A 22,197-nucleotide genomic window follows, 5' to 3' on the forward strand; every position below is an offset into this window, starting at 1 on the left:
GGAAAAAGAGAGCAAGCGAATGAAATGCTATATTCACGGTAGTAGCAATTCGAGCCGTTCTCAACTCGTTCTAGGTGCTCAAATTGTCTTTGATCAGTGACACGAGGGGGCATCATCCGTCCTCTAGCGTTAATTACTTTAGGGATGTCCGTTCTGATGTTCTATTGAATTCAAACCCTACCATTCCCGTTATATCTCCGCGAGTCTTGGATACTCTGGAGTTCTGCCACCTTTCCTTTGCGTGAGTTTTGCCAGGCTGGTTGGCAAAATACATTACTCGGAATTCGAACAGATTCCAGCTCACGCCCTGTGGCATAATTTTCTTCTAGCATGCGAAATCCACTCCGGCAATACCATTTGTGTGCAACACTGTCCCCTGATCAAAGCTTCATGCTGATTCGATTTTCTAGCATGGCCCAAATCGATGGGTCAACAACTCCTAGATGTGATTTTGCGACACCATCTAGAGATATTTTCTTGTTCTGTTGAGATGGACACCGAACTGTGCTCATTCGAACAGTTCGATGGGGGCGTCACTATTTCGTGATGACGCTTTCTGGTTTGTACAGACCTTGGTACCACACAATGCTTGTATTTGCGTCGAGTCTCGCTGATGCTACCTCGATCTTGGGTGCACTGGAGACATACGACAAAAGTGTCGTACTATGATTGGCAGTCGTTCTGCCATTATTAGCATCAGTGACGCCTGTCGCATCTCCTGCTGACCTCGTTCTTGTTTATCGAGAGGGCTATGCTTATTGGCTTGTCTCGTGGGGGTTAGCCGGACGAAGGTGTTCGTGATATGACCGGACGGAGTGATTGGGGCAATAGTTCATAGTGCAGAAGGCGTGAATTATTTCCAAAAATATTCTTCGATCCGTAATGACCCGAATACTCCTTTTTTTTCCCTTTACAAGCACAACTCATTCCACGGACAGCTTCGTTGTTGAGCAAATATGATTGTCTCTATTGCGGAAAACCCATTGTTTTAAAAAGGTGGACATGGCTGTTACGATGGATACCACTGATGGGCATACTAATCGCGTTCTTGCCATAGACTAGGGTCACGAGGCAGGGCTAAAGAAGTACCGATAGCGAAAAATGCAAGTCCCATGTAGAAATAGTATGCCAACCATGCATCGCGACCTTCCTGCATCGAATAAGAAAAACTCGCTGCACATACTGGTGCAATAATCCTCGCCGCTCCGCTAACCAACTGAACAACGCCATTAGTTGCTCCAATCGAGGCGCGATTAGGAGCAGCTGCTCTAGTAAACAATGCTATACAAGCTAAGAATGCATTTCGATTAAGCAGAACACAGGAAATACTGAGATATTGACATACGGGCGCACATATCCAAGATAATTATTAGCACATGTTGAACGCCAATGGCCAACCACGTCGCGAAGCTCATCCCATGGGCTCGAGCCAGAGCATTGATCACCGGGAATAAAAGGATAACGGGTATGCTGGAGCCGAGACCAACCATATATATGATGTGTGCGCCCAAGCGGTCGTGTAAACGAGCATAGAAAAGGAACTGGAATATGCCACTGGCAAAACCTGCTGTTGCAAATATAACGCCAATGCGAGGAGGGTCCAAGGAAACACCACCGAATTCAATCGGCGTCGTATAGAAAAGTGGTAGGAGCTTGTTAATCGCAACAAGAAAAAGGGTCAAAGTGCCAGAACTTGCTGCTACGGTCAGGACCTTCGGAGTTAGTATAGCACTAAGTGACTTTGATAAGACCTCTTCAGTGTTCGCTTCCGAAGAACTGATAAGAGTATCCCTCGATAGCGCGGACTGCTTTGTATATGACCGTTGCGATAGCCATTGTTTCATCATCTCCAAAAACGGCGCCTTGGTCGAAACACTCTTGTTACCGCAGTCAGTACGATCCAAATACGACTTTCAAAATTTTGCTAACCTCCTTGAGACGGAAATACATAACTAGCCAAAGAATAGAGGAACATAGAGCTGGAACGGCGCATGCCAAAAGGTATGGGTAGGTTTTCAGGAGTTCAGATTGCCCAAATATTTCAGGGAATCTGTCTGCTGGTTGTGAGAGTGATCCACCAACAAGTGGCCTAGAATGTTGTAAATCCTACTTCAAGAGCAAGCAGAAACACTCAATACACCTACCCAATGATGGCGGCCAACATCGATGGAAGTGGCACGTATCCGTATGCCTTTGGCAAATTGGTTGCATCAGTGATGTCCATCATCATGCTTTTGATGACTCCACTTTCTCCATTGAATGCCCCGCAGATAACACGGCTGATCAGGATATCAGCAATTGACTTGGTAAACGACAGTCATGATGACGATGCATCTGAGATGCGAACCTGACCAGCAGACCGCGAAAGGTTTTTGACAACCCAAACGATATCATTGTAGTCGCTATCGCGAATGAAGCAGTGAGTATTACAGGCTTCCGCCCAATGCGATCAGACAGTCGACTCCAATAGAGAACAACCAGCGTTTGAGGGATATAGTATGATAAGTCCTCGAGATGACATCAGTAAGGGACATAGGACGTTGAAGGGTAAAAACATGCTCACCAAGAAGCTGACGTAGTATCCAACTTGTTGTTCGTCTCCGTTGGTCACGCCAATGTCTTTGATTAGCTTCACAAGATTCTGTTTGGCCGATCTTCGACTCCAAGCAGAAGACAGTATGTACTCACTCGGGGGATGAATGGGGCAAGAGTCTTAAAAACAAGCGACTGAGAAAAATGCAAGACCAATATGATCCAGAACTGATCCCAAGGCAGAGGTGTCTTGGCTGCTATCAGCTGCTCTGGCTGTAGGAGAAGGGATGTCTCCTCATTATCTTGGCGCGGTATCATGGTTGTGACAAAAAGTAACCTGACAGGAGAATTATGATGGGTCCAATATATGTAAACTCGAGGTTCCAATGAGGTAGTCACTGACCGGCTCGTTGGGTGAGCATCGTGTTCTTGCTGATTGATTATTACGTGGAAAGTACTGTATCGGGATAGGTACGTACCCCAGCTACCCCATGCTGCGAACACGCACGTCCAGTGTCTGGCACTGATAATACTAGTGGGGTTTGGGCGGTCAGTCAACTAGTCACCTGTGACAAAGTGTCGATGGACTTTGTCCCTTTGCAGTAACTGCCGCTGTAACTTGGCTGTAACCGGAACTTGCCGAATGTATCAACCGCAGCGGTCTCGTAAAAGGGACTCTTGCCAGGTACCCGGTATTCTACGACTCTGGCCAGTCTGGGACTGGATCCTAAGTTCTAACGCTCACATCTATGCCTCATGTTGTGTCAACGTCACCTCGGCTTTGTCCTTGAAGCTTGAAAGTCCGTTTTAGTCCTTGACTTCATAGGCAAGGTCGGACAGCATTTGGAAGAATCAATGAGGATTCAAAACCGAATGGACTTCTTTCTTAACTTTTCAAAATTCGAAGGATTCATGATGGAGAAAGACAGCAGTAGCCTGAGTTTCCGAGTGAGAATAGCACTGTGCCGAGTGCCCAAGACGCTGTGAAGTTTATCCCGATTGCACCAAGTCTTCCCGCTACCGTTAGGGTGCACATACGTCTTGACTGTCTTGGCCTGGCTTAATATTAATTTGTGGTCGTCTACAAGGAAAGGTGCCCCGAGGGCCGAGTCCCGTAAAAATGACATTACGTAATACGAAATTCAATCGTTGGCTCCAGCTTCAACTTGAATGCATGCGCATTGACACTCAGTACTCAACGTTGCAACGTTCAACTTCCAAGCCACGTTGCAGCGCTCCTTCACGTCCTCTTGCGCACAACACGCTAAGTGAACAAACATTAACACTCAGGCTCGAAAGGCAGCAGGGAACGACAGGCTCACTCAGTTAAAGTTTCCACACTGGAAGTTACTGTCATTTTCAATCAACTGACAGCAATTTGAGCAGGGACACGCGGTGTAAAATATGACGGTAGACTCCGGTCCGCAGACATAACCGAAGTCGTTCCCGCCCGTGTTTTTTAAGCACTTTGGTGAATCTGTGGATAAATTGTAAGTACGTGGTCTGCACATAGGCCGCAAAAGTACTCACTACTGGGGCTGCATGGTTTACCCATGTATATACTATCTAAATCAGATGCGATAGCTATGCCAGCTATCGCTGCAACAATAGTGAGTGAAGTAAATTTCATAGTTGAACCGTTGAAGGTTGATGGTATTTTCTGGGCCGCGTAGGCTGGCTTTTTATACGTGATCAGTGGTATGACAAAACCCTTTCGTGTGCCTACATCACTGGATGCTTGTGTAGGGACAAAACTACTCGTTGCCAATTCCGCCGATAACAGCAAGTTCACGACACATCCGGTGGAGAAATAGAGGCGGCGACCGGACTTTCATATTCATGGTAGTAACCATTCGAGCTATCATCAACTCGAGGTGCTATCTTTGATTAGCAACAAGGGGGCGTCATCGTCCTCCACTATGCACCATCTTGGTATAGGGATATCGGTTTTCATGTTCAAACTGACCTAAATTGAGTCTTGGATATCATGGAGTCCTGCCGTGGACTGGGCACAACAAACCGGTTGGCAAAACTGCTGAGCTCTAGCAACACTTGCTCGGGAATGAAACAGATGCCAGCTCACTGTGGCACTTTGATGAACACCGTGATTAAATTTAGAAATCAAATTACAATTGTGGATTTTCAAGTTGGCTGAGTCCGTACGGCTGTACGCTCAACTTCCAACATGTCTGAACAAATCTAGAGCCTCGATGGAGCGATGAGTCCAGCATGCAAGTGTTATTCGCATGATATCCCTTTTACATAATTACTCTTGCTCAGCTTGGTGAAGACCAACAACATGATTTTGGACGTACCCAACGGTCCAAACGAAACCGTATCAATATAATCCTTCCGCCTCCGCAACGTTGCTAATGCTCAGATGCTACGGTTACTACATATCTGAAGAGTGGCTTTATCAGACGGCTCGTTCCTTGCTAAACTACACCCCGATTCTTCCGTCAATAGCAACGCCACTGGCTAGAGTAACCCCCAGCTACAGCTTCATAAAAACCTTCCACATTCATTCTCTTTCAACGAATTATGCAATTCCACCTCCCGGCCAGATCATTCCAGCGGAATGCATGTCTGACGATGCTGTTCACGTGTTGTACATTTTCAACGACCAGCCAGAGAGTTATCATCACCGCCCCACAAGTTGATGAGCTGACTAGGTTCATGGGCAGAGAGCCGCAGTGGGTAGGTGTTATGTCAGTAAAGTATTACTAGTTCTGTAGTAGGGCTGTACTACTACTAGTCATTCCCAGGCGCAGCAGTTAAGCGCGCATGTTTTGCTCAGCCATCTGCGTAGCCCGCAGTCCCTATCACTGTATAACTTTGGTTCTTTTCAACACTTAGAGGAGCGCCGAGATGGTCTTGCTCGATAAATACACCGATGAAATCGACGATGAAGTTGACTTGCCTCCCTCTTATGATACCATCGCATCTGTTTCTACCGTTATAGATGAGAAACCTCGTCCTTCGCCGGCACCAGCTGCCCGTCCCACAGCTTCTAGTTCTGCTGGTGTTGCAGGGTCTTCCTCTGCCGCCACTCTATCTTCTTCGACATGGTTTTCCCTCCTTCCTAATGTTCGTACCAAACAAACACGCCAAACTATCATATCTCTCATCCGCGATCTCGTTGCCACAGCCACTGATAACTCTGCTGCTACCCCAATCCTAGCCTCATGTGCATCTGCTCTATCTCCGTCATCCTTCTCCGCCCTCCTCCAACAACCTACCTTGGAAGGACACACTCCTATCTACTGGGCTATTCTTAACCGCCATACCCACATTCTCCCCGATATGCTTCAATACGCAGGCCCACTCAACAATGCCTGTGTTGCAGACATCCGTCTTGCTTGTCTTGCGAGTGGCGATCAGCTCTTGTTTGGGAAGCTTCGCAGGGGAGAGCTGCCGTTTATAACTACTCTCAGAGCAGGTGACCACCCCATTTTACTACCTTCTGTGTTGTTGAACTGATGCACAAGATTCAGACGCCCTCGTTCTAGGCTCCACATCTGCAGATGAGATCGACGTCCATGAGGTCGATGGTGAAGCTGCCTTCAGTGCATCTATCAAAATCCGTCTCTGGCAGAAACGAATGCGCGTCGCTGGTTTGGTAGGTGTGGAGTTTATTGCGCGAGGTCAGCGTTTTCTCATTTCCATCCTCGTCGAACTCACTTCTTGTAGGACGCATATGGTCACTCGCTTTCTTCTCTTCTCCCTCCCCATCTCCTTTCTCCAGTTCTCCCTCGACTCATGGTGCGGGGAGCGGACCCTGGCAAGTCGCACTCAGTCTCATGGAGCACAGTCCACCTACATTCGTGGATGGAAGACTTATCATCGATGTCTTTCGTCCTCTTTCATCTTCAATTCCAGACCTACTCTCCTCCGAGTCATCTTCACCCGCCCACTCAAGATACTCGTCTCTTCCCTCAACACCAGTGCCTACCTCCCCTACCCAAGCAAAACCGCCCGTCATCATACCATTTCGATCTACTAATCGACTTGCCCATCGTACTCCGGATGGAAGTGTGTTTAATGTGTTGGAGCTCGGGCGGGGTGGTATTGGTCTTAGGTGGGTTTGATCCGTGGGAGGCGTTGCGTAGGCTGATTATATTCTTTCTCTCCTTGTGCACCGTGCTTCATTTACTCAACATGTACTACGCCCAGCTCACAAAAGCCCTGCAGACCTCCACAACCAGCTACGTGGTCCGAGGAAGGGACAATGTACACGAATACGCTGATCGGAGTGTTGGGCGATGATCTTGGGTGGGGGTGAGTGTTTTTTTTTTCTGGTTTTGGTTCGATTGGCTTCTCTGCTTCGTCCTTATTTACTTCCGTACTGCCTTACCGTACTTAATTTCTCGTCCGTCATTCACCCCGCCTCTCAGTCTACTTCGTTCATCCTCATATCCCTTTCTACACGGTTTCTCCCATCTACAATGCTTCTCTATCCTCTCTCGTGTGCCCTTCCCACCAAAAAAAGCTAACAACCCCCTCCCCACAGCGACACACCCTACCTCGCACCGGACGGCACCCTCCACGCACGACTGGATGCAAGACTTGAGAAAGCGGAGGGTGGGAGCTGTATCATCTGTTAGCGGTTGTATTCGAGGTGTGTTAGTGCTGATAACAGAGCAAGTTGTGAGGGGAGTCCCTCCAGCATACGATGCGATGTGCGTTATCTAGGATGTGTGGAATCCCTGATTTACACTTATGCATAGCGGGTTGGGCTGTTGTACAACGTGTTCCGCATATACCTGCGTCCCGAGTGCGTTTGAAGTATTTGAACAAGCTTGAGTCTGTTTGTCTACTATCTCAGATGCATGGGGAACGAGGGTGCGATGCTTACAGGAAGCGCATGTCGTTTCGTTATCTGCGATGGGACGCGTCAGGTTGCCGTCGTTAATGCAGATGTGGATACATATTATAGCTAGGAGAGTAGTCGAGACTTGGTTGGTTAATATTTAATCATGATGTCACTGAGGGGATCATCAGTGGGTAGCCTACTAGTGCTAGTGATCGATCACGCGATCACGGGTTGCTACTTTTCCCATTAGTAATCACTTCCGGTATTCGTTTCAATTTCCTTCTCCGAGTCTGCTTTCGAATTCGTTCCTTGGTATAGTAGCTTGGATACTCGAACGCCTGCCCTACGGCTGATGCAGCATCCTCCATGCGTTATTGAATGCAATAAGTACTGGAGGGCGGAAGAGATATCGATATCGGTGACGAAGTGAACACGCCGTCTTTTTTTTCCGGCAAGTCTGAGGCGGCCCGAGCGTCTTGTACAATTGAGCTGCAGCCCGCGGGCTCTTGAATAAGGCTTAGCTTGAGCGCTAAGCCTGTGCTGTGCTGTGCGGCCTGTCATGGTGTACAGCTACTACAGTAGCGTCGGTCGCCAACCACGGTCCACCTTCCTTCCTACATCTCATACATTAGGTGAAAACAGACGTTCACTTATCCTCTGACCTTCAAAATGGTCTTTCTGTGGCTCAAGGATCTAAATAAGGTCGTCCTACTTCGCCTAAGGCCATCTAAAAAATTGAAGAAAGGACGCACACAACACAGCTCGACAAGTTGGACAACCACCGGTCATAAGGGCGATAGCTCACCTGCAGATTTTTCTGCCAGTCCCTTCTCTTTGCACGCGCCCACTTCGAATCCATTGCTAATGCAGCCCATTTCTGCAACTAGAGAACCCGTCAATTTGGAAGCCTCCATCACTGTTCCTTCCAGATCCTCTGGCAGCGTACCACTTGCCCGCAAAGTTTATGACATGGTTCCGGTGGCTTTGCCATTGGTACGGGCCATTGCAGGTGTGATTCCACTTGTTGGCTCTCCGATGGAGGCGGCTATCGGTGGACTAATGTCAGTCCTTCAAACTTTAAATGTGAGAGCTTGAGCAATCATGAGGACGTTTATTGATTTTAACGGACATCACAGACGCATGATCAGAACAAGGCGGACCTCGATAGTCTGACGAAACAACTCAATCAACTGAGCTGCGATTTGTGCAACGCCCCACCTGCTTGCAATCCTTCTGAACAATTCCGGAGAGATTCATTTGTCAGGTATATACTTTTTTCAGTGTGTGCCGAATTGCATCTGACATCAAGCCGAACTTAGGATGCTGCAAGATACCTCAACCCGAGTGGCTACGTTGCATGAACGTTGTTTCGCATCCACATCCGTCACACAAGGTATTGCTGAATGCTTCAATGAAATCGACCGTCATTTGGCGCGTTATCTGGTTGCGTTCTGTATTCTCTCAAAATTGTTTGCCTTCACTCACTACTCTATTTGGTTAGTTGTCGTCGCAAATGCAAATTCAACGTGATATACACGAAGAGTCACGGAGGCAGCGGGAAGCGAATCAGGAATTGTTGATCGCAATGCAAAGCCTGATGAACAGAACTGTCGCACTGGCTGGTTGCGTGATACTGGTAGATGCAACAGGCCACGACCATGCAATACCTGTGAATTTCTGCACCTCATTTCAGGTCTGCTCACCAACCTCAAAATTCGTCTTGTGGACGCCTACTGATAAAATTCTCTGTAGCAACTAAATAAGATGCTCCAAGTTCTGTTTGAATGTGACTCTGTCGAAGCACGCATTCAGAAACGATATGTAGAAGAAGGACAGTACGATTTGTGCATCGACGATGGCAGACAAGTAACCCGACTTACAAGCCAGTCAAGCATTCCAGCAGGCACAAAGATTGTCATGAGGGTTATCTTCGAACAGGAGATGACATCTTTCTCTGAATTTGACTACAAATGTCATTTTTGCGGCGCTGTGAATCACTTTCCCGTCGAGTCTGTTATGCATTCGCTTGAACGGCAGGCCGGTTGTTCGATTGATTGGTGAGTATGTCTGTCTCCTAGGGGCTGCTGATGCCTAACAGTCAGAAGTCGAGTATGCAAACGACGGTTTCAGATCTCCCGTGATCCCCATGTGAAGCAGAGCATACAGTCCTGTAATAGTAATTCCACTGAAGCGAGTGATGAAGAGCTGCGCCTCATTCACAACTTTCTTGTGCAGCAAAGCGTATGTCATCATGAACCTCGCAAGCAACCATCTTAAGCTGAAAACTTGGTCAACAGGCCGTACCCCGCCGTAATTCACATTCTCACCAGATTGGTACTAGAATAGTGTCTTGCCGCTGGCTTGTCGGAGACAATATGACATGCGTATTTGAAGGGACGCTGGATGCATTCAGAACCCATGTCATTGGATGTCATCTCTAAGTGTCTCGCGGTGCGGTAATAGTACCATGTCATTGGCAAGGTTGCAGAAACGCTCGCGGCATGCGGCGCGACTCAATCTTACGTCACATTCGTGAGGTCCATCTGGGGACTCTGTTTCGAATAATGCTATGAGTAGGACGAGTGACTGATCTTTCTGTGTTCATATGATGCACCTCAATGTACAGCTCGTGTGCTGTTGCACTTGCTACCATTGGCTCCTTGTATGTGAAGCCAAGCCGGTTTCCGACCATCACTCCGACTCCGCTACGGCTCCTGCGTACATGTAGTATTATACTGCAATCTCATGTCTACGGCTTGTGAATATCGGACGACGAAGATTGAGCTACATGGGCAGCAACTTGTATGGAGAAGGCTGAATGATGATTTGTACACAATATTGATGGAGTGATGTAAACATCTGAGGTCTATCCGACAGCTGAGAAGAGGGGTCTATGCCATGGAAGTGGTTGCGTATGCTCGTGCCAGAGCTACTAGTATAAGACGCGGTGTTCTATTGACTTGGATTACATGCAATGAGCACACGAATATGCTCATGTTCTTAGTGTTGAGTTATCACATTCACAAGGACACAAATGCTTATGGATATGATCATTTAGTGTTTGGATTCAGCTTCTGGAACTCAATGCGTGCAGGGTAACCACTTTATCTCGAATTATGTACTGAAATCGTTGGAAGTTCGATATCCATCGGTTGAGGCCTACTAGGTAGCTCCCTGGCGTTGAGTCTAGTAGTCGCACCATAAGTTAATGTGGATGATCGACTCGCAGTTTCACTTACGTAGATAGTAACGAATTGGCATATGCTGTTCGATGCATACCATCTCAGACTGCGGGACGAAATTAACTCAGGAGAAAACGTCACTCACAACTTCTGAGAACCATGGCTACACCTCCGATGGCAGCAAACCCATTTACCCAGTACTGGGCATTGTTATTTAGTTAAGAAGTTTTGCATAGATCACACTGCGTACCAAGATGAATATGCTGATAGCCAACAAGCTGTTGGGTCACACAATAAGGTGCTCAGTGGTAATCACATAAAAGCAGTACAAAACTTGCCACACAAGAAAGCCCATGCTGGTGAATTTCTTAGTTATGTTCTGGATACGGGTGTCGGTACTACATCGCACAGGTAAATATTTTGACGGTTAGGTCACAGTATATCGACTCACCGGTGGACACCAGCTCTTGCAGGACGTAGATAAAAGTAGACTGAAAGACTGATCGTGGAATCGCACAAAACGCTCTGAAATGCTCCTACGGCTGAGATTTTGAGTATCTACCAAAAGATGTCAGGATAGCCTTTAGGGAGATGCTCCAACGTACTGCGTCGCCCGAGAAAGCCCCAGCCTTCCTGGATATGTCATTGAACTAAGTTCTTCGGTCTTATTACGAAAAAACTCACTGCGGCGGAATAAGTACTGCACGCAAAGGGAATCTGTCAGTCACATGCACAAAGTAAACACTGTTCAGCCAACTAACTCAAACCGAGCACTATCATAAATAAGTCTGAGAGTACAACCAAGATACAGTGCACAATGAAACTCACCATAAGATGAAACTGCAAATAAAATCTGTTGTTCGCCAACGTAAGTTTACGGATCTCGTTAACGCGATGGAATACTCACTATCGGTATGGCGACGTAGATGTTTTTGCCACTGACTACGTACACGGCTGAATTACAAACGACATACAACTAACGCATGACGACTTACTTATCCATACACGATGACAATAAAAACTGCGGTGTCAAGAAGTAAGCATCACTCGCAATAGCGATCGGCGTGGTACCTTTGCACCACGAATGGCAGGGTCATCTGGAAAGAACGTCAGATTAATGATCCTGAAAACGTCTTTAGAACTCACAGACACAAAGAGAAGGATCATTGCCTGCCATAGGTCGAGTTCAAGTTGGGTATGCTTAATCTGAGAGTAAAGACATCTTGCTCACCGCCGTATCCCTGCAACTGCGTTAATACCGAAAAACATCATGACTATGCACGTGAGACGCTCACCATGCCTGACATCTCGGGGATGTACTTCGAAAACAATTGACAAAGAACGACCAGTACATGAAACTGGTCAATAATGTCCCGGTGACATTTAGAATCCTGGATCATAGTTAAATGATGTACACAATAGATATAGTAGAAAATGAACATGACAGTGACTACCTAAAAGTCCTCGGTTAGAGGGTATAAGTGATACCACCGTCATGTACTCACCAGATATTTTAGCATTCGTATGTCACGAGGGAAGGCTCGATAATAACGGAAGCCCTGGGCAGCAGCAATACCTAGTTGCCTATCAGAGCCATTTAAGTTAGTGTCCAATGGGTTTGGTAACCGAGATATACTGACACGAAAGAGATGGTCAACCCTAAAGGTTTGAACAGTAATATGTACTCAGTAGACATCAAAGCAAGAATATCGATATTTTGCTCCTACCTATAAACTGGATTGCAAGTACAGACATGTCCGTCATTCCTGAAAGTTGGAAAGAAGATGGCTTAGTGACACTGCACCAAAGGAAGGTTACATAAGACAACTCAAGGTAAACTGCATCCACTTACTTATAATCCGGGTACTCAGGGTACTACTAGTATTTGCCGAGACGTGACGTCCAGCGATGAAAACTTAAAACCCTGAAATGAAACGTTAAACATTCCGCACAAAGTTGAATATAAAAGATTAAATGTACACTCCAATGCCGTACAAATGAACGAGCTGGCAGTGTCGTTGCAGGCTGGACTGACCCTAACGAGCCTGCGTATGTGATCCAGGATGAGAGTTGCTACTCAGTAGGTTCCTACTCCAACAGTCTATGACGTCTCAGCTTTTGATGCTTACGAATATGAATCAGCCGTCACTGATCACGCCGTCCCCTTTCCATCAATCAGACACTCAGTGTTGAAAGCTTCAAGGATCGACGTACAAGCGAGCCCGAGTAGTCGCAGCCCAACTTTCCCTTCGGCCTGTCGTTTGCTATATGGTCCGATATCCATTAATGTAAGTCGCTGTGAATGTGACCCTTCTTTAATTTTCTGCCGAGACCCACTCATTCCAATGCTATGTAAACATGATAGAAGTCGGGAAACTTTAAAGATTTGACCATTCGCCATGCCATGCGCAATCGTACATCATGAATCTATGACCCTTGATGGTGGCCACACGTCCGACACGGAGCATCATACGAATAGGGGTGGGTCCTTCGTACGTAGTTGTGCCTTCAAGTTCCTGAAGGCTGACGTATCAGAAGTAAACGCCCCGCACTCGAATTGGATTATGTTTGACATAGGTCCTCGACCCTGTAGACATTTTTTTTTTAGGAAAAAACCCATTGGGTACGATGGATACTTCGGTGAGCCTGTTGCGGTAGAAGATGTGAGGTATGCATTGCAAGGCGGGTTGTCAAATTGAAGTGAGGTGGGGATGGCTGATGACACGAGGGAGTTGCCTAGCATTACAAAACGCCTTCGTCATCAATCAATCAGAATTCCCTAGCCATTCTCGGCAATCCGATGCCAGGGGCCAATGTCGTTGTCGAGGGTGACCAGTAATAAAACGTCAATAAAGACTCGGCCAACGAGTTGGACGTCGAAATTTTTCTACAATAACGCACGGTTTCTACGGAGGATATAACACACTGAAAGAATTTTGTTGCAACGAGTTTGAAAAAGCCTGGATCAACACATGCAAGCTCGTGGCTAAATGGATGGGGCATACACATCAACAAAAGAGCCTGAAACATGTATGTCAATATATGCTGCCCGAAGTATATATGTTGAATATCAGGGCTTGTATCAAAATTTAATGCCTTATATGCACCTTGTAAGCTGGTTAACAGACTTGTGTACTCATGTAAGCTTCACAAGGCCTTATATGCTTCGGGCTCTTTTGTTGATGCACAAGGTGTGTTGTCTGTTTGCTGTAGTCGAGATGGTCAGCAAGCGCTCAGCAGAATTGTCGATGTACTAACTCCTGAGAACGATGCCCTTGTAGTTCTGTGGATGTTTGGGCAACCATGAGCAAATTCATGTTACAGGGATTTTGTATGTTTTGCACTGTCATCTGCGATACAATGTGTATGCTCAGTCCTTTCCAGTTTAAGTCGTCGTCCTCACAATTTGTCATCTTCCTCAAACTCAGGTGCGTTCTGTGTTGTGAATTTCATCCAGCAGGAGTTTGGTTCGAGTCGATCGTACGGTGTGGGGAGTGGCATTCTATCGTATAGTACCTCGCTGCTTCCTACATCGAACGAGCTGAATGTAACGCGGGTGTTTGGCTTCGGCAGGCCTGCAGTTGTAATGTGGGGCTGTGAATTAGCGAGGTGGCTTCAAAGTTGACCACGGCCGCCGGCAACACCCGATTTCCACGACTCACGGTCACTCACCGAAGCAACCGGAACTTCGTTGCCAATATGGTTGGGGAGAAAGTCGGCGTAGTAGTAGGTGTCCTTGGTTCCTCCATCAGTTTGTGTCTTACAAGGCGACGAAGTTATCGTCTTCTAACAAACATCCTATAGGCTATCTTGGTTGAATACTGGAGTCCGAAATGTCTCAGCTTCCAACGCCTGAGAGGCGTGTCCTATCATTACACACAACTCTAGGCTCAGACCCAGTAGAGCTCAAGTGTTCTACACTATATTATCCCGTATCCTGCGCCAAAGACGGTCTCACACTCGTGTTCACACACGGAATTGCTAGTCGTGAGTTCTTCCATCCAATCTCGTGCCCTGACCTCAAATGTGCTTCAGACAAGGAACAGTACGACCCTACTATCGCTCGCCTGCTTTCGCACGCTCAAACACACACTACAATCCGAGATATATGGGTGCTTGACTTCCCCAATCATGGTCAAACAGCACTTCTCAACCGGCCCGTGCTTGATGCACGCAAGGCAGCTGGGAAGGCGATGTGCAGTACGTTCTTCCTCCTTATGTATTACTACTAATGCTAACATTGCCTCAAGCAACGAAAGATATCGCACTCTACCTCCAGGCCTTCCTCTCTACTCCCTCTCTTAAATCCAGCACGGTGGTAGGAATCGCTCATTCTGGGAGTTGCACGCTCTGGATATTGGCGCTCACATCCATACCCCCTTCTCTTACACCCTTTGCTCTTATAATGGTCGACCCTACATTGATGTTCCCTTCTCTCACTCCAACTGACCCTCGCTCCATCCACGGAGCCGCGAACGTCCGAGGGTCACTTGCTAAACGCGATCGTTGGACGGATAGGGAAGCGTTGACGAGGTGGTTGGTGGGTGGGAAAGGCGTTTGGAGGAAATGGGATAAGAGGGTTGTAGATGATTATGTGAGGTATGGATTTGAGGAGGTGAATGAGTCGCACCTTGGTACGGGGAAGAAGAGTTATGTTACACCTACATTGAGAAAAGACGAGGAGAGCCCGTTGTATGCGTGTTTGTCGCATACGGTGGAGACCGAGTCTCTTGGGCGCGCATGTAGGGCGGTGGAGGAGGCTGGGAGGGGAGTTCATGTCGTCTGGGCTGATTTCGAGGAATTTATGTGCGTTGTTTTCTTTCTTTTCTGTTCTTGGATGACAGTGCTGTGACGGTGTTCGTGTAGATCTAAAGAGTCGAGAAAAGAAATTTTAGATGCTGCGGAGCACAGGGTGGTGTCTCAGCGGACTATCAAGGGGGCAGGACATTTGGTATGTGACTGTCTTATTCTGCTGTCCAAGTGGGTTGTAAGATATCGTCTTCTCAAATCTATTAGATTCCGCAAGAGAAACCAGACGAACTTGGAGAGGCACTCGTCGAAATACTGGATGAGATTGTGAATGGTTCGGGGAACGCGAAGGCGAAGATGTAGGATGGTAGGTGAGTCTTGACGGTTGTTCCTTGGTGGACGGGGATGTTTGGCTGATGATACGCATAAAGATATGATCTTACCAATATCGCTTGCATACAAAATTTGTAAATTTATCAAAAAAACTGCGTACGCGTCGAAAGTTCAACATTGTAAGAGTGCTTCATCGCTATGCATGCGACTTCAAACTTGAGGCTGTTGGTGTAAAAGTTTATTGTGCAGGTGTAACCTGCACATTCAACTATAACGCGGAAGGTCTTTCTTCGAAGACGCAGGTTTGGGAGATCAAGTTGAGCTTAGTGCTGTTATAGCAAGTCGCTATCGCGACCCCTCAATGCATCACAAGTGGTTATCAAAACATCCCGGAAGCCTGCCCGCGAAAATTCAGCCAAGGACCATTTCCCAACTCGACGTGCATTCTCGATGCGTCTATCACCAATTGACTTGGCAAGGAATTCTTTGGACACTGGCCTTTGAAATCGTTGGTTCCATATCTCATCACAGCTGCCTTTTTGTCAGTTCAAAGTTGGTTCGAAGATCTGGAACCGAGATACGTCAGTGCACATTAACCAAGGCTTGACCTGTTAATATATAGCTCTCAATGCCGGTCACGTACGTACTCATCCCATTCGTTACACGCCTTGTATACGTTCACCTTTGACTCTCCTCAATCAGCGTACTAATTCCTCTTCCCTCGAGTAATCCGCTTTTTAATCCAAAATTAAGTCCCTTTCCGTTTCTAGTCTGAGTCTCTCGAATCATTCGTAAGACAATTAAGTTCATCAAGTATCGCAATCATGTACATACATACAACACAAGTCATATCTTGATATCCCTCATCTGCTTCACAACACCCCTCTCAGCCGCATAACCCGCACGCCCAAATTTTTTCCCAATCATCGGAACAATTCCAAAATTCTATGGGAAAATGGGACACCTTCAAACGAACTTTGTCCGTTCGAATACATTCTTCTCCTGGACCAATCGTAGCAAACGCACTTATCCTCCAATCACGGACATCATTGCGGCGGCGCGTCAGCATGGCTGCAGATAACGTCAACAGCTCTACGTGAAAGCTTCTTCCCTTTCTTCCCTTTGTGAACTGATCGAACTCGTAGATATCGAAAGGGGGTTTGATATGTGGGTAGGCCATTGAGAAAGTTTGAAGGTTCTTGAAAGAAAGCTCTTCATCCACGGAGGTAGGTGGTAGTCTCGAGATCTGTCACGAGACATGGCTACAAAAAAATGGTAGTCGAATGTGGTTGTGTAGGACCCGTAGACGAGGCGAGAGATCGAGGAAATGAAAGCGGATCCTTGAGGGGTGTTCGTGAGGAGCTCCCACGGGAAGTTGACGACTGTGTCACCCGACAGCGTCAGAGTTTGCGTCTTCCAAGGAGGCGGTGAATGTTCGTCGTTGGCATTTGTGTCTGCACGGGACTTCCATGCGTGTTCCAGGGATTCTGAAAAAAGCTTCAGAGTTGTCCAACCAAGGGCAATGGACGGCGCAGCGAGCAACACTGGAGTCAGGACGCTGATGGTCAGCTTGCGCGCCGATGCATAGTCTGATTGGAGCAAGTGATTGGGTACGATCTTGTCGTAGATGCACCCAATCCATATCTTGTGTATGTGAGGCGCATACTGGAAATAGAGGTCGTTTGGTATTTGTTCCTCCCCGCGCTTCAAACGGAGGTCGTTTTGTTTTTGGATCTCCGCGTACTCTTCCTGCATACATAGAGCATCGAGAAACCTGTTTAGGTTTTCTGATTTCGGCAGCAATATGGTGTGTAGGAGTTCGGGAAGCACAATGCGCCTGACAGTTTTGGAGACGAGACAAAGTGTGAGTGCGGAGGAGTATGGACTTTTGACCTGATATCTTTCAGTCTGGTCAAAGGTAGCTTGTGCGGAATATCTGAGGATGCGGCAGGCGAGTTCGGTTGGAAGGTTGGCAAACGGAAATTTGGAGATAGAGTCCATGACAGGCGAGTAAGATGCGAAGCTGGTTGAAGGAGTCCTACCTTTGATATTTAATACTCGCCTTATAAATTGCAGCGTCATCCACAGCAGTGTGGATGCATTGTGAGTGACCACGCGCTGTGGCCCAGTGGTCTATATAGCAACGTTATTGTTCCTTCTAGGTCGGACAACTTGCTTGGCTCTGATCCACGGTTGTGCTCTGATCCTGTCACGCGAAATTCCTCATTGCTGATTACCTGCAGAGGTCACCATTAAGATGAAACAAAGGTAGCACGAACCATATAATTTACCTGTATTCTCACTTCTGACCAGACTTGATGCTCGTACAGGAGCTCATTCAGGTTCTATTGTCGCACTCTTGTCGTACATAGTCGCTCGCTGAGTCGAGTTGTCCCTAAGAAAATTTGGCTGTGCTTAAGCAACGGAGACCTTCCAACTAAACATAGCAATAAGTGTGCTGAGTACATCAAACACTTAACGCTATGTTCACTGAAAAGTACGAGATGTGGACGACAGAAGTACTGCAGCCTGGTGGTCGTCAGCTTGAGGTCTAAGATCAACAATCTCACACCATACGATTCGCTGGGCCTATCCACGCATATCAACCACTCTTCCACTGGAGAGTTCCGCATGAAGTCCCTCCCTGGCGTTGCTCGAACTAGGCCAGACATGGGCCAGACATGTTAGACGAGTCAGATGGCCGACTCGCATGACAACGGGTTGTTCAGCAAACTATGGTATAGGATATCGATCTCTAGTATCAATACACTCAATTAAGAGTGTACCGTTCATCAGCTGCAAACAGATCATAGTGCGGTATGATATATGATAGCTGGTGCGGAGTTTACAGTTAAAACCCCGTTGAGCTCAGACTCATCTCACCGGTGGCTGATATATATACCTACTTCCTCAATCGCCCTCGTATACGTTCACATCATCCTTGACATCGCTCAAGCTTCAAGGGGTATCGAGAACGGCTAATGAAAGGCGTTCGGCCTTTCTAACCAACTTTCAACTCCTCTCGCTACTACCTCGCTTCGATTCACCTGTGGCCCACGTGCTTTTCAACACATCTTATATCGCCATCTTTCAACCATTCCCCGATATTTGCGTCCATCGTAGTAAGCCATTCCAAGCTCGTCCGCATCATGTCGCCTTGCATCATGCTCGTACGATGTTCGATGTGGCATCCCACTCTTGCATAAAACACGCACATCACAGTAGGTCACCGCTCCCTACATAATTTGCGGTCCATCACCTCGACCGTCTAGCAAAAACCGATGCCAGCTTCTTTTCCCCACTCCGATTAGGAATGACCAGCCTACGAATGACATTAACAGTCTTATATTGAAGGGACCACACTGTACATAGCAGGGGAAAAATATGTACGTCCTGCACAACCGCATACTCTTCATCGACAACAACTTAACATGACTCTTCATGAACAAATCCAGCTCGAATGAAAAAAACCCTCTCTCGCTCTCCCTCTTTCGTTCGAGATCAACGTGTTGTAGGTTGTCAGCTCTACCATCTCGAACACACGAGGTGGTGGTGGTATCTTCGACGAAAACGTTAACATTGGGAAGACATGGCAAGGTCCGGGCTAGAATATTGATAATTTGATATTGAAGATTGAACTGCCACCGCGTTCAAGTTTGCATCTGACTTATGTACATCCTGCTAGTACGATATCGGTGTAAGAAATGGTGAACATTTCTTCGACGTGCAAGGCATGGTAGATATGTTCACCAGTCCCTGCACCGGTATACTGTATGTATATAGTATCAGCTGGTATCAAATCAAAAGTACTTTTCTATCATCTACTTCGGAGTCACAAGAACAGTGAGACTCGGCACAGCGTGTTTTTCGTAGTGTTTTAATGTTTGGTTTATTTATGAAGCTAATCACGTTGGCCCCACACTCCACTATCGATGTGTGCCTCGAAACAAGGGTTCAACATTCTCGGTCACTTCTTGATAGGACTTCATGTACATGATTCTGATTGCCTCATGGCATCCGTGCAGTCGCAGCAGAGATGGTATATCTTTACGGCCACCCCCCAACCACCCCCATAACACGAGGTTTTCTACACTGATACCATTATGGGATGCTTGTAATTGTATGGGAACTCGTGCATGGCCGTAATGTGTGGGCGCCCTTCAGTGCGCCACCCATGGGAGCGTGCCTACAGTTTAGGTCTTCGCGAGTCGTGGCATGTTGCGTTATCCGTGCAATGCGTCATACCACCCTGATGACTTTCACAATTTCAAGTTTCGTGGCGGAGAATCACAACTATCTTCATCAATTTGTGGGTCAGTTACCATATCTAGCTTACGACGATCTTTCTTCGCAGGTTCTTCGTGGGTACCTGGGCATGCATGTAAGCCACGAGGTCCGGATCTGAACGCTTTGATATCCCTTACATATAGTAAGAGTCTGTTCGTGATATGGCACAGCACAGGGGTTTCTCCCATCTTTTGCGTCCTATAAGCCCTCCCATATACTATGTCCCCTGGTACAAAGCAAACAAAGGTAAGCTCCGACCAAATTCCTTTGACTTTATTTTGATAGAAAAAATATAGCGAAAAAAGCGCAAAAACCAAAAATCAAGGCGCACACCCCTCGCCGCCTTTTTCGCTCAATTTGAATCATTCTCCTTCGACGAAAACCAGTCCTCAGACAAGAACTTGGACCGCCTCATCAAGGTCCTGAGATGTGACGTCCAAGATCCGGATAGGCGCGAAGTATGCAATGGGTTCAAAGACGCGCTCATTCAGGAATTCAACGAGCGTTTCGGGAATGACGGAAACAACATTTCGAACTGGCAGAATTTATGCCGTGTGCTGAGAGTCGATCCTGTTCCGGATTCAATTGAGGCGTGTCGTCACGTTTGTATATCATTATTGCAGCGAGTCATCGTGGCTGAGATGCTTGTGTAGTGCGTTTGGGACACGCGGGTCAACCTTGTAGACTTGGTTGATTCAGCGAGGACTGGGAAGCCTGCAAAGCTGTTTCCGACCTTGGGAGAGTTGACAGCATATACTCTCCAGGAGCCAGAGAAATTCTTTCCGAAAGAGAATGTGTATCAAGGCGGGAAGGAGTTGCTAAAGGAGATCACAGACCCGCACTTCGGGAAACGAAGGAACGGGAGTGCGAAGAGAGAAGAAAGAAAGAAGAAACAGAAGGCCGCAAGGGCAGCAGTAGGAGGTGACTTAACGTGTGTTTAGTGGTAAAAACTGACTGGAGCTGTCTCTTTGAAAACGTTCACTTTTATTACGTTCTCTGTACCAGTAGCATGCGCACTATGTCCTGTCAACAACTTGTAATTTATCTGCATACTACTAGAGGAAAATAAGAGTGAAACAAGCAACTAATAAGTAGATTAGCCATAGCACACAGTCGTCCTCTTGAAAGAAGGATGGACCTGTCAGATTGAATTCTATGTCTCTCGTGGGTGTGGAAGATGCTGCCAGTGCGGGTGACTTCGGCGACCATACCAACACATTTTGCTTCACAATCAGAATAGTATTGCTTGCCCACTTGTTGGTTCTGACTGGGGCTAAAGGCGATGACGAGGTTGTACTCAGATGAAAAGATGTTGCGACCGTTTTTGGTGTAAAATCTCGTATATAATGGATCCCCAGCCCTACTAGAAAATCCCATATCAACAGGACATCGGCATAGTTTATCCTGCAGGCCCTAATCATAGTCAACTAGCTACACTGCCAATGTGTACATAATGACAATCAAATGAAACGCGCCTAGTCCGGAAAACAGTCATAGCTATTAGACCAATCTATTAGCACCGACTTCCCATAGAACACACTTCCCATCAATCACTCTAACTGAATACTCCCGATGGTGCCACAATGGCACCCACACTCTCGCAATGCACTTCCTCCCATCTGCACCCCATGCACCATATTTTGCGCCACCTGTCAACAGACATCGACATCATGATATTACATCAAAAAAAACCAAAATTCACCAGCATTCGCAATAGCCATAAGCGGTACTGAAGCGGGTATGCCAACAACCCCTGTAACTACAGAAGCAGTACCGGCAGCGCAAGCGCCTCCGATGGTTGCAAGCATCTCCATGGATTCATCGCGACTGAACTCGCGACTCTCCGTCACAGAGCGCGCTTCAAAACGATGCGGGAGGCTGGCAAGGTGCGTTGTCCAACGTTCTCCGGGTTTGAGCTGATTTTTCCAATTGGTAGGGACGCCTAAGAAGAAAGCAGCATGGATTTCTTCGGTAAGGTTATTGATTACTGTCACGTCAGGCATCTTGGGAGGGATTGTAGAATGTATGCCCAGTATTGGGAACCCAGGCTATACGCAAAGTACCATGAGGTAAAGGCACATACTTATGCTACCATACAGACGGAGCTTCAAACGATTGTCAACATTAGTTGGGCGCCCAGGAGGCTTTTGTCGAACGTAGAAAAGTTCCCAGATCACTAGCAACATGCATGTGCAAAAATGCTTCCGCATGATATAACCCGTTTTGCAGGCATTGTGGATCCACCATGCACGATTCAAATCTCGTATAGTCTAATTGAGACCTTGCGCTCAAGGCCTCAAT

The 22,197-nt window shown here is 47.0% G+C and overlaps 9 protein-coding genes across 9 annotated transcripts; 4 read left to right on the forward strand and 5 right to left on the reverse strand.

The window, feature by feature from the left end:
• Positions 1 to 960: 960 nt before the first annotated feature.
• Positions 961 to 3,217, reverse strand: F5147DRAFT_685140 (MFS multidrug-resistance DHA1 sub-family). Its single transcript, XM_041436656.1, has 9 exons — positions 3,012 to 3,217; positions 2,936 to 2,960; positions 2,689 to 2,869; positions 2,564 to 2,629; positions 2,348 to 2,508; positions 2,145 to 2,279; positions 1,930 to 2,089; positions 1,346 to 1,877; positions 961 to 1,290 (listed from the first exon to the last, which is right to left on the reverse strand). The coding sequence occupies exons 3-9, from the start codon at positions 2,848 to 2,850 to the stop codon at positions 1,037 to 1,039; spliced, it is 1,470 nt and encodes a 489-aa protein (XP_041295034.1). The 5' UTR covers positions 2,851 to 2,869; positions 2,936 to 2,960; positions 3,012 to 3,217; the 3' UTR covers positions 961 to 1,036.
• Positions 3,218 to 3,835: 618 nt separating this feature from the next.
• On the reverse strand, positions 3,836 to 4,621 carry F5147DRAFT_685154 (uncharacterized protein; the record flags this gene model as incomplete). Its single annotated transcript, XM_041436657.1, has 2 exons — positions 4,063 to 4,621; positions 3,836 to 4,009 (listed from the first exon to the last, which is right to left on the reverse strand). Coding segments are annotated over exons 1-2 (251 nt in total), but the record flags the coding sequence as incomplete, so codon positions are not given.
• Positions 4,622 to 5,272: 651 nt separating this feature from the next.
• Positions 5,273 to 7,534, forward strand: F5147DRAFT_685157 (uncharacterized protein). Its single transcript, XM_041436658.1, has 6 exons — positions 5,273 to 5,971; positions 6,027 to 6,176; positions 6,223 to 6,610; positions 6,706 to 6,810; positions 7,043 to 7,211; positions 7,260 to 7,534. The coding sequence occupies exons 1-5, from the start codon at positions 5,401 to 5,403 to the stop codon at positions 7,134 to 7,136; spliced, it is 1,308 nt and encodes a 435-aa protein (XP_041295036.1). The 5' UTR covers positions 5,273 to 5,400; the 3' UTR covers positions 7,137 to 7,211; positions 7,260 to 7,534.
• Positions 7,535 to 7,796: 262 nt separating this feature from the next.
• On the forward strand, positions 7,797 to 10,034 carry F5147DRAFT_835575 (uncharacterized protein). Its single transcript, XM_041443973.1, has 7 exons — positions 7,797 to 8,428; positions 8,482 to 8,609; positions 8,665 to 8,788; positions 8,847 to 9,038; positions 9,098 to 9,402; positions 9,451 to 9,586; positions 9,643 to 10,034. Exons 1-7 carry the CDS (start codon positions 8,015 to 8,017, stop codon positions 9,784 to 9,786), a joined length of 1,443 nt encoding a protein of 480 aa, XP_041295037.1. The 5' UTR covers positions 7,797 to 8,014; the 3' UTR covers positions 9,787 to 10,034.
• A 353-nt stretch (positions 10,035 to 10,387) lies between these two features.
• F5147DRAFT_685174 (uncharacterized protein) lies at positions 10,388 to 12,345 on the reverse strand. Its single transcript, XM_041436659.1, has 20 exons — positions 12,255 to 12,345; positions 12,168 to 12,186; positions 12,033 to 12,111; positions 11,968 to 11,981; positions 11,823 to 11,918; positions 11,759 to 11,768; positions 11,674 to 11,697; positions 11,599 to 11,624; positions 11,523 to 11,548; positions 11,435 to 11,469; positions 11,356 to 11,380; positions 11,289 to 11,300; positions 11,212 to 11,227; positions 11,133 to 11,160; positions 10,979 to 11,085; positions 10,866 to 10,925; positions 10,778 to 10,805; positions 10,673 to 10,727; positions 10,585 to 10,609; positions 10,388 to 10,531 (listed from the first exon to the last, which is right to left on the reverse strand). Exons 1-20 carry the CDS (start codon positions 12,289 to 12,291, stop codon positions 10,450 to 10,452), a joined length of 804 nt encoding a protein of 267 aa, XP_041295038.1. The 5' UTR covers positions 12,292 to 12,345; the 3' UTR covers positions 10,388 to 10,449.
• A 1,795-nt stretch (positions 12,346 to 14,140) lies between these two features.
• F5147DRAFT_685219 (Alpha/Beta hydrolase protein) lies at positions 14,141 to 15,784 on the forward strand. Its single transcript, XM_041436660.1, has 7 exons — positions 14,141 to 14,253; positions 14,332 to 14,514; positions 14,563 to 14,727; positions 14,778 to 15,333; positions 15,394 to 15,478; positions 15,544 to 15,647; positions 15,708 to 15,784. The coding sequence occupies exons 2-6, from the start codon at positions 14,361 to 14,363 to the stop codon at positions 15,637 to 15,639; spliced, it is 1,056 nt and encodes a 351-aa protein (XP_041295039.1). The 5' UTR covers positions 14,141 to 14,253; positions 14,332 to 14,360; the 3' UTR covers positions 15,640 to 15,647; positions 15,708 to 15,784.
• A 1,030-nt stretch (positions 15,785 to 16,814) lies between these two features.
• Positions 16,815 to 17,691, reverse strand: F5147DRAFT_685220 (uncharacterized protein; the record flags this gene model as incomplete). The annotated part of the gene is made up of 1 exon (XM_041436661.1): positions 16,815 to 17,691. A coding segment is annotated over one exon (877 nt), but the record flags the coding sequence as incomplete, so codon positions are not given.
• A 2,320-nt stretch (positions 17,692 to 20,011) lies between these two features.
• F5147DRAFT_685225 (uncharacterized protein) lies at positions 20,012 to 20,869 on the forward strand. The gene is given in 4 exon segments (XM_041436662.1): positions 20,012 to 20,142; positions 20,193 to 20,497; positions 20,516 to 20,517; positions 20,551 to 20,869. 4 exon segments carry the CDS (start codon positions 20,116 to 20,118, stop codon positions 20,835 to 20,837), a joined length of 621 nt encoding a protein of 206 aa, XP_041295041.1. The 5' UTR covers positions 20,012 to 20,115; the 3' UTR covers positions 20,838 to 20,869.
• Positions 20,870 to 21,202: 333 nt separating this feature from the next.
• Positions 21,203 to 21,938, reverse strand: F5147DRAFT_685228 (uncharacterized protein). The gene is given in 3 exon segments (XM_041436663.1): positions 21,203 to 21,356; positions 21,367 to 21,545; positions 21,599 to 21,938. The coding sequence occupies 2 exon segments, from the start codon at positions 21,897 to 21,899 to the stop codon at positions 21,397 to 21,399; spliced, it is 450 nt and encodes a 149-aa protein (XP_041295042.1). The 5' UTR covers positions 21,900 to 21,938; the 3' UTR covers positions 21,203 to 21,356; positions 21,367 to 21,396.
• Positions 21,939 to 22,197: the final 259 nt, after the last annotated feature.

The sequence above is a fragment of the Suillus discolor genome (assembly GCF_016758755.1).
Source record: "Suillus discolor strain FC423 chromosome Unknown F5147scaffold_16, whole genome shotgun sequence".
Lineage (NCBI taxonomy): Eukaryota > Fungi > Basidiomycota > Agaricomycetes > Boletales > Suillaceae > Suillus > Suillus discolor.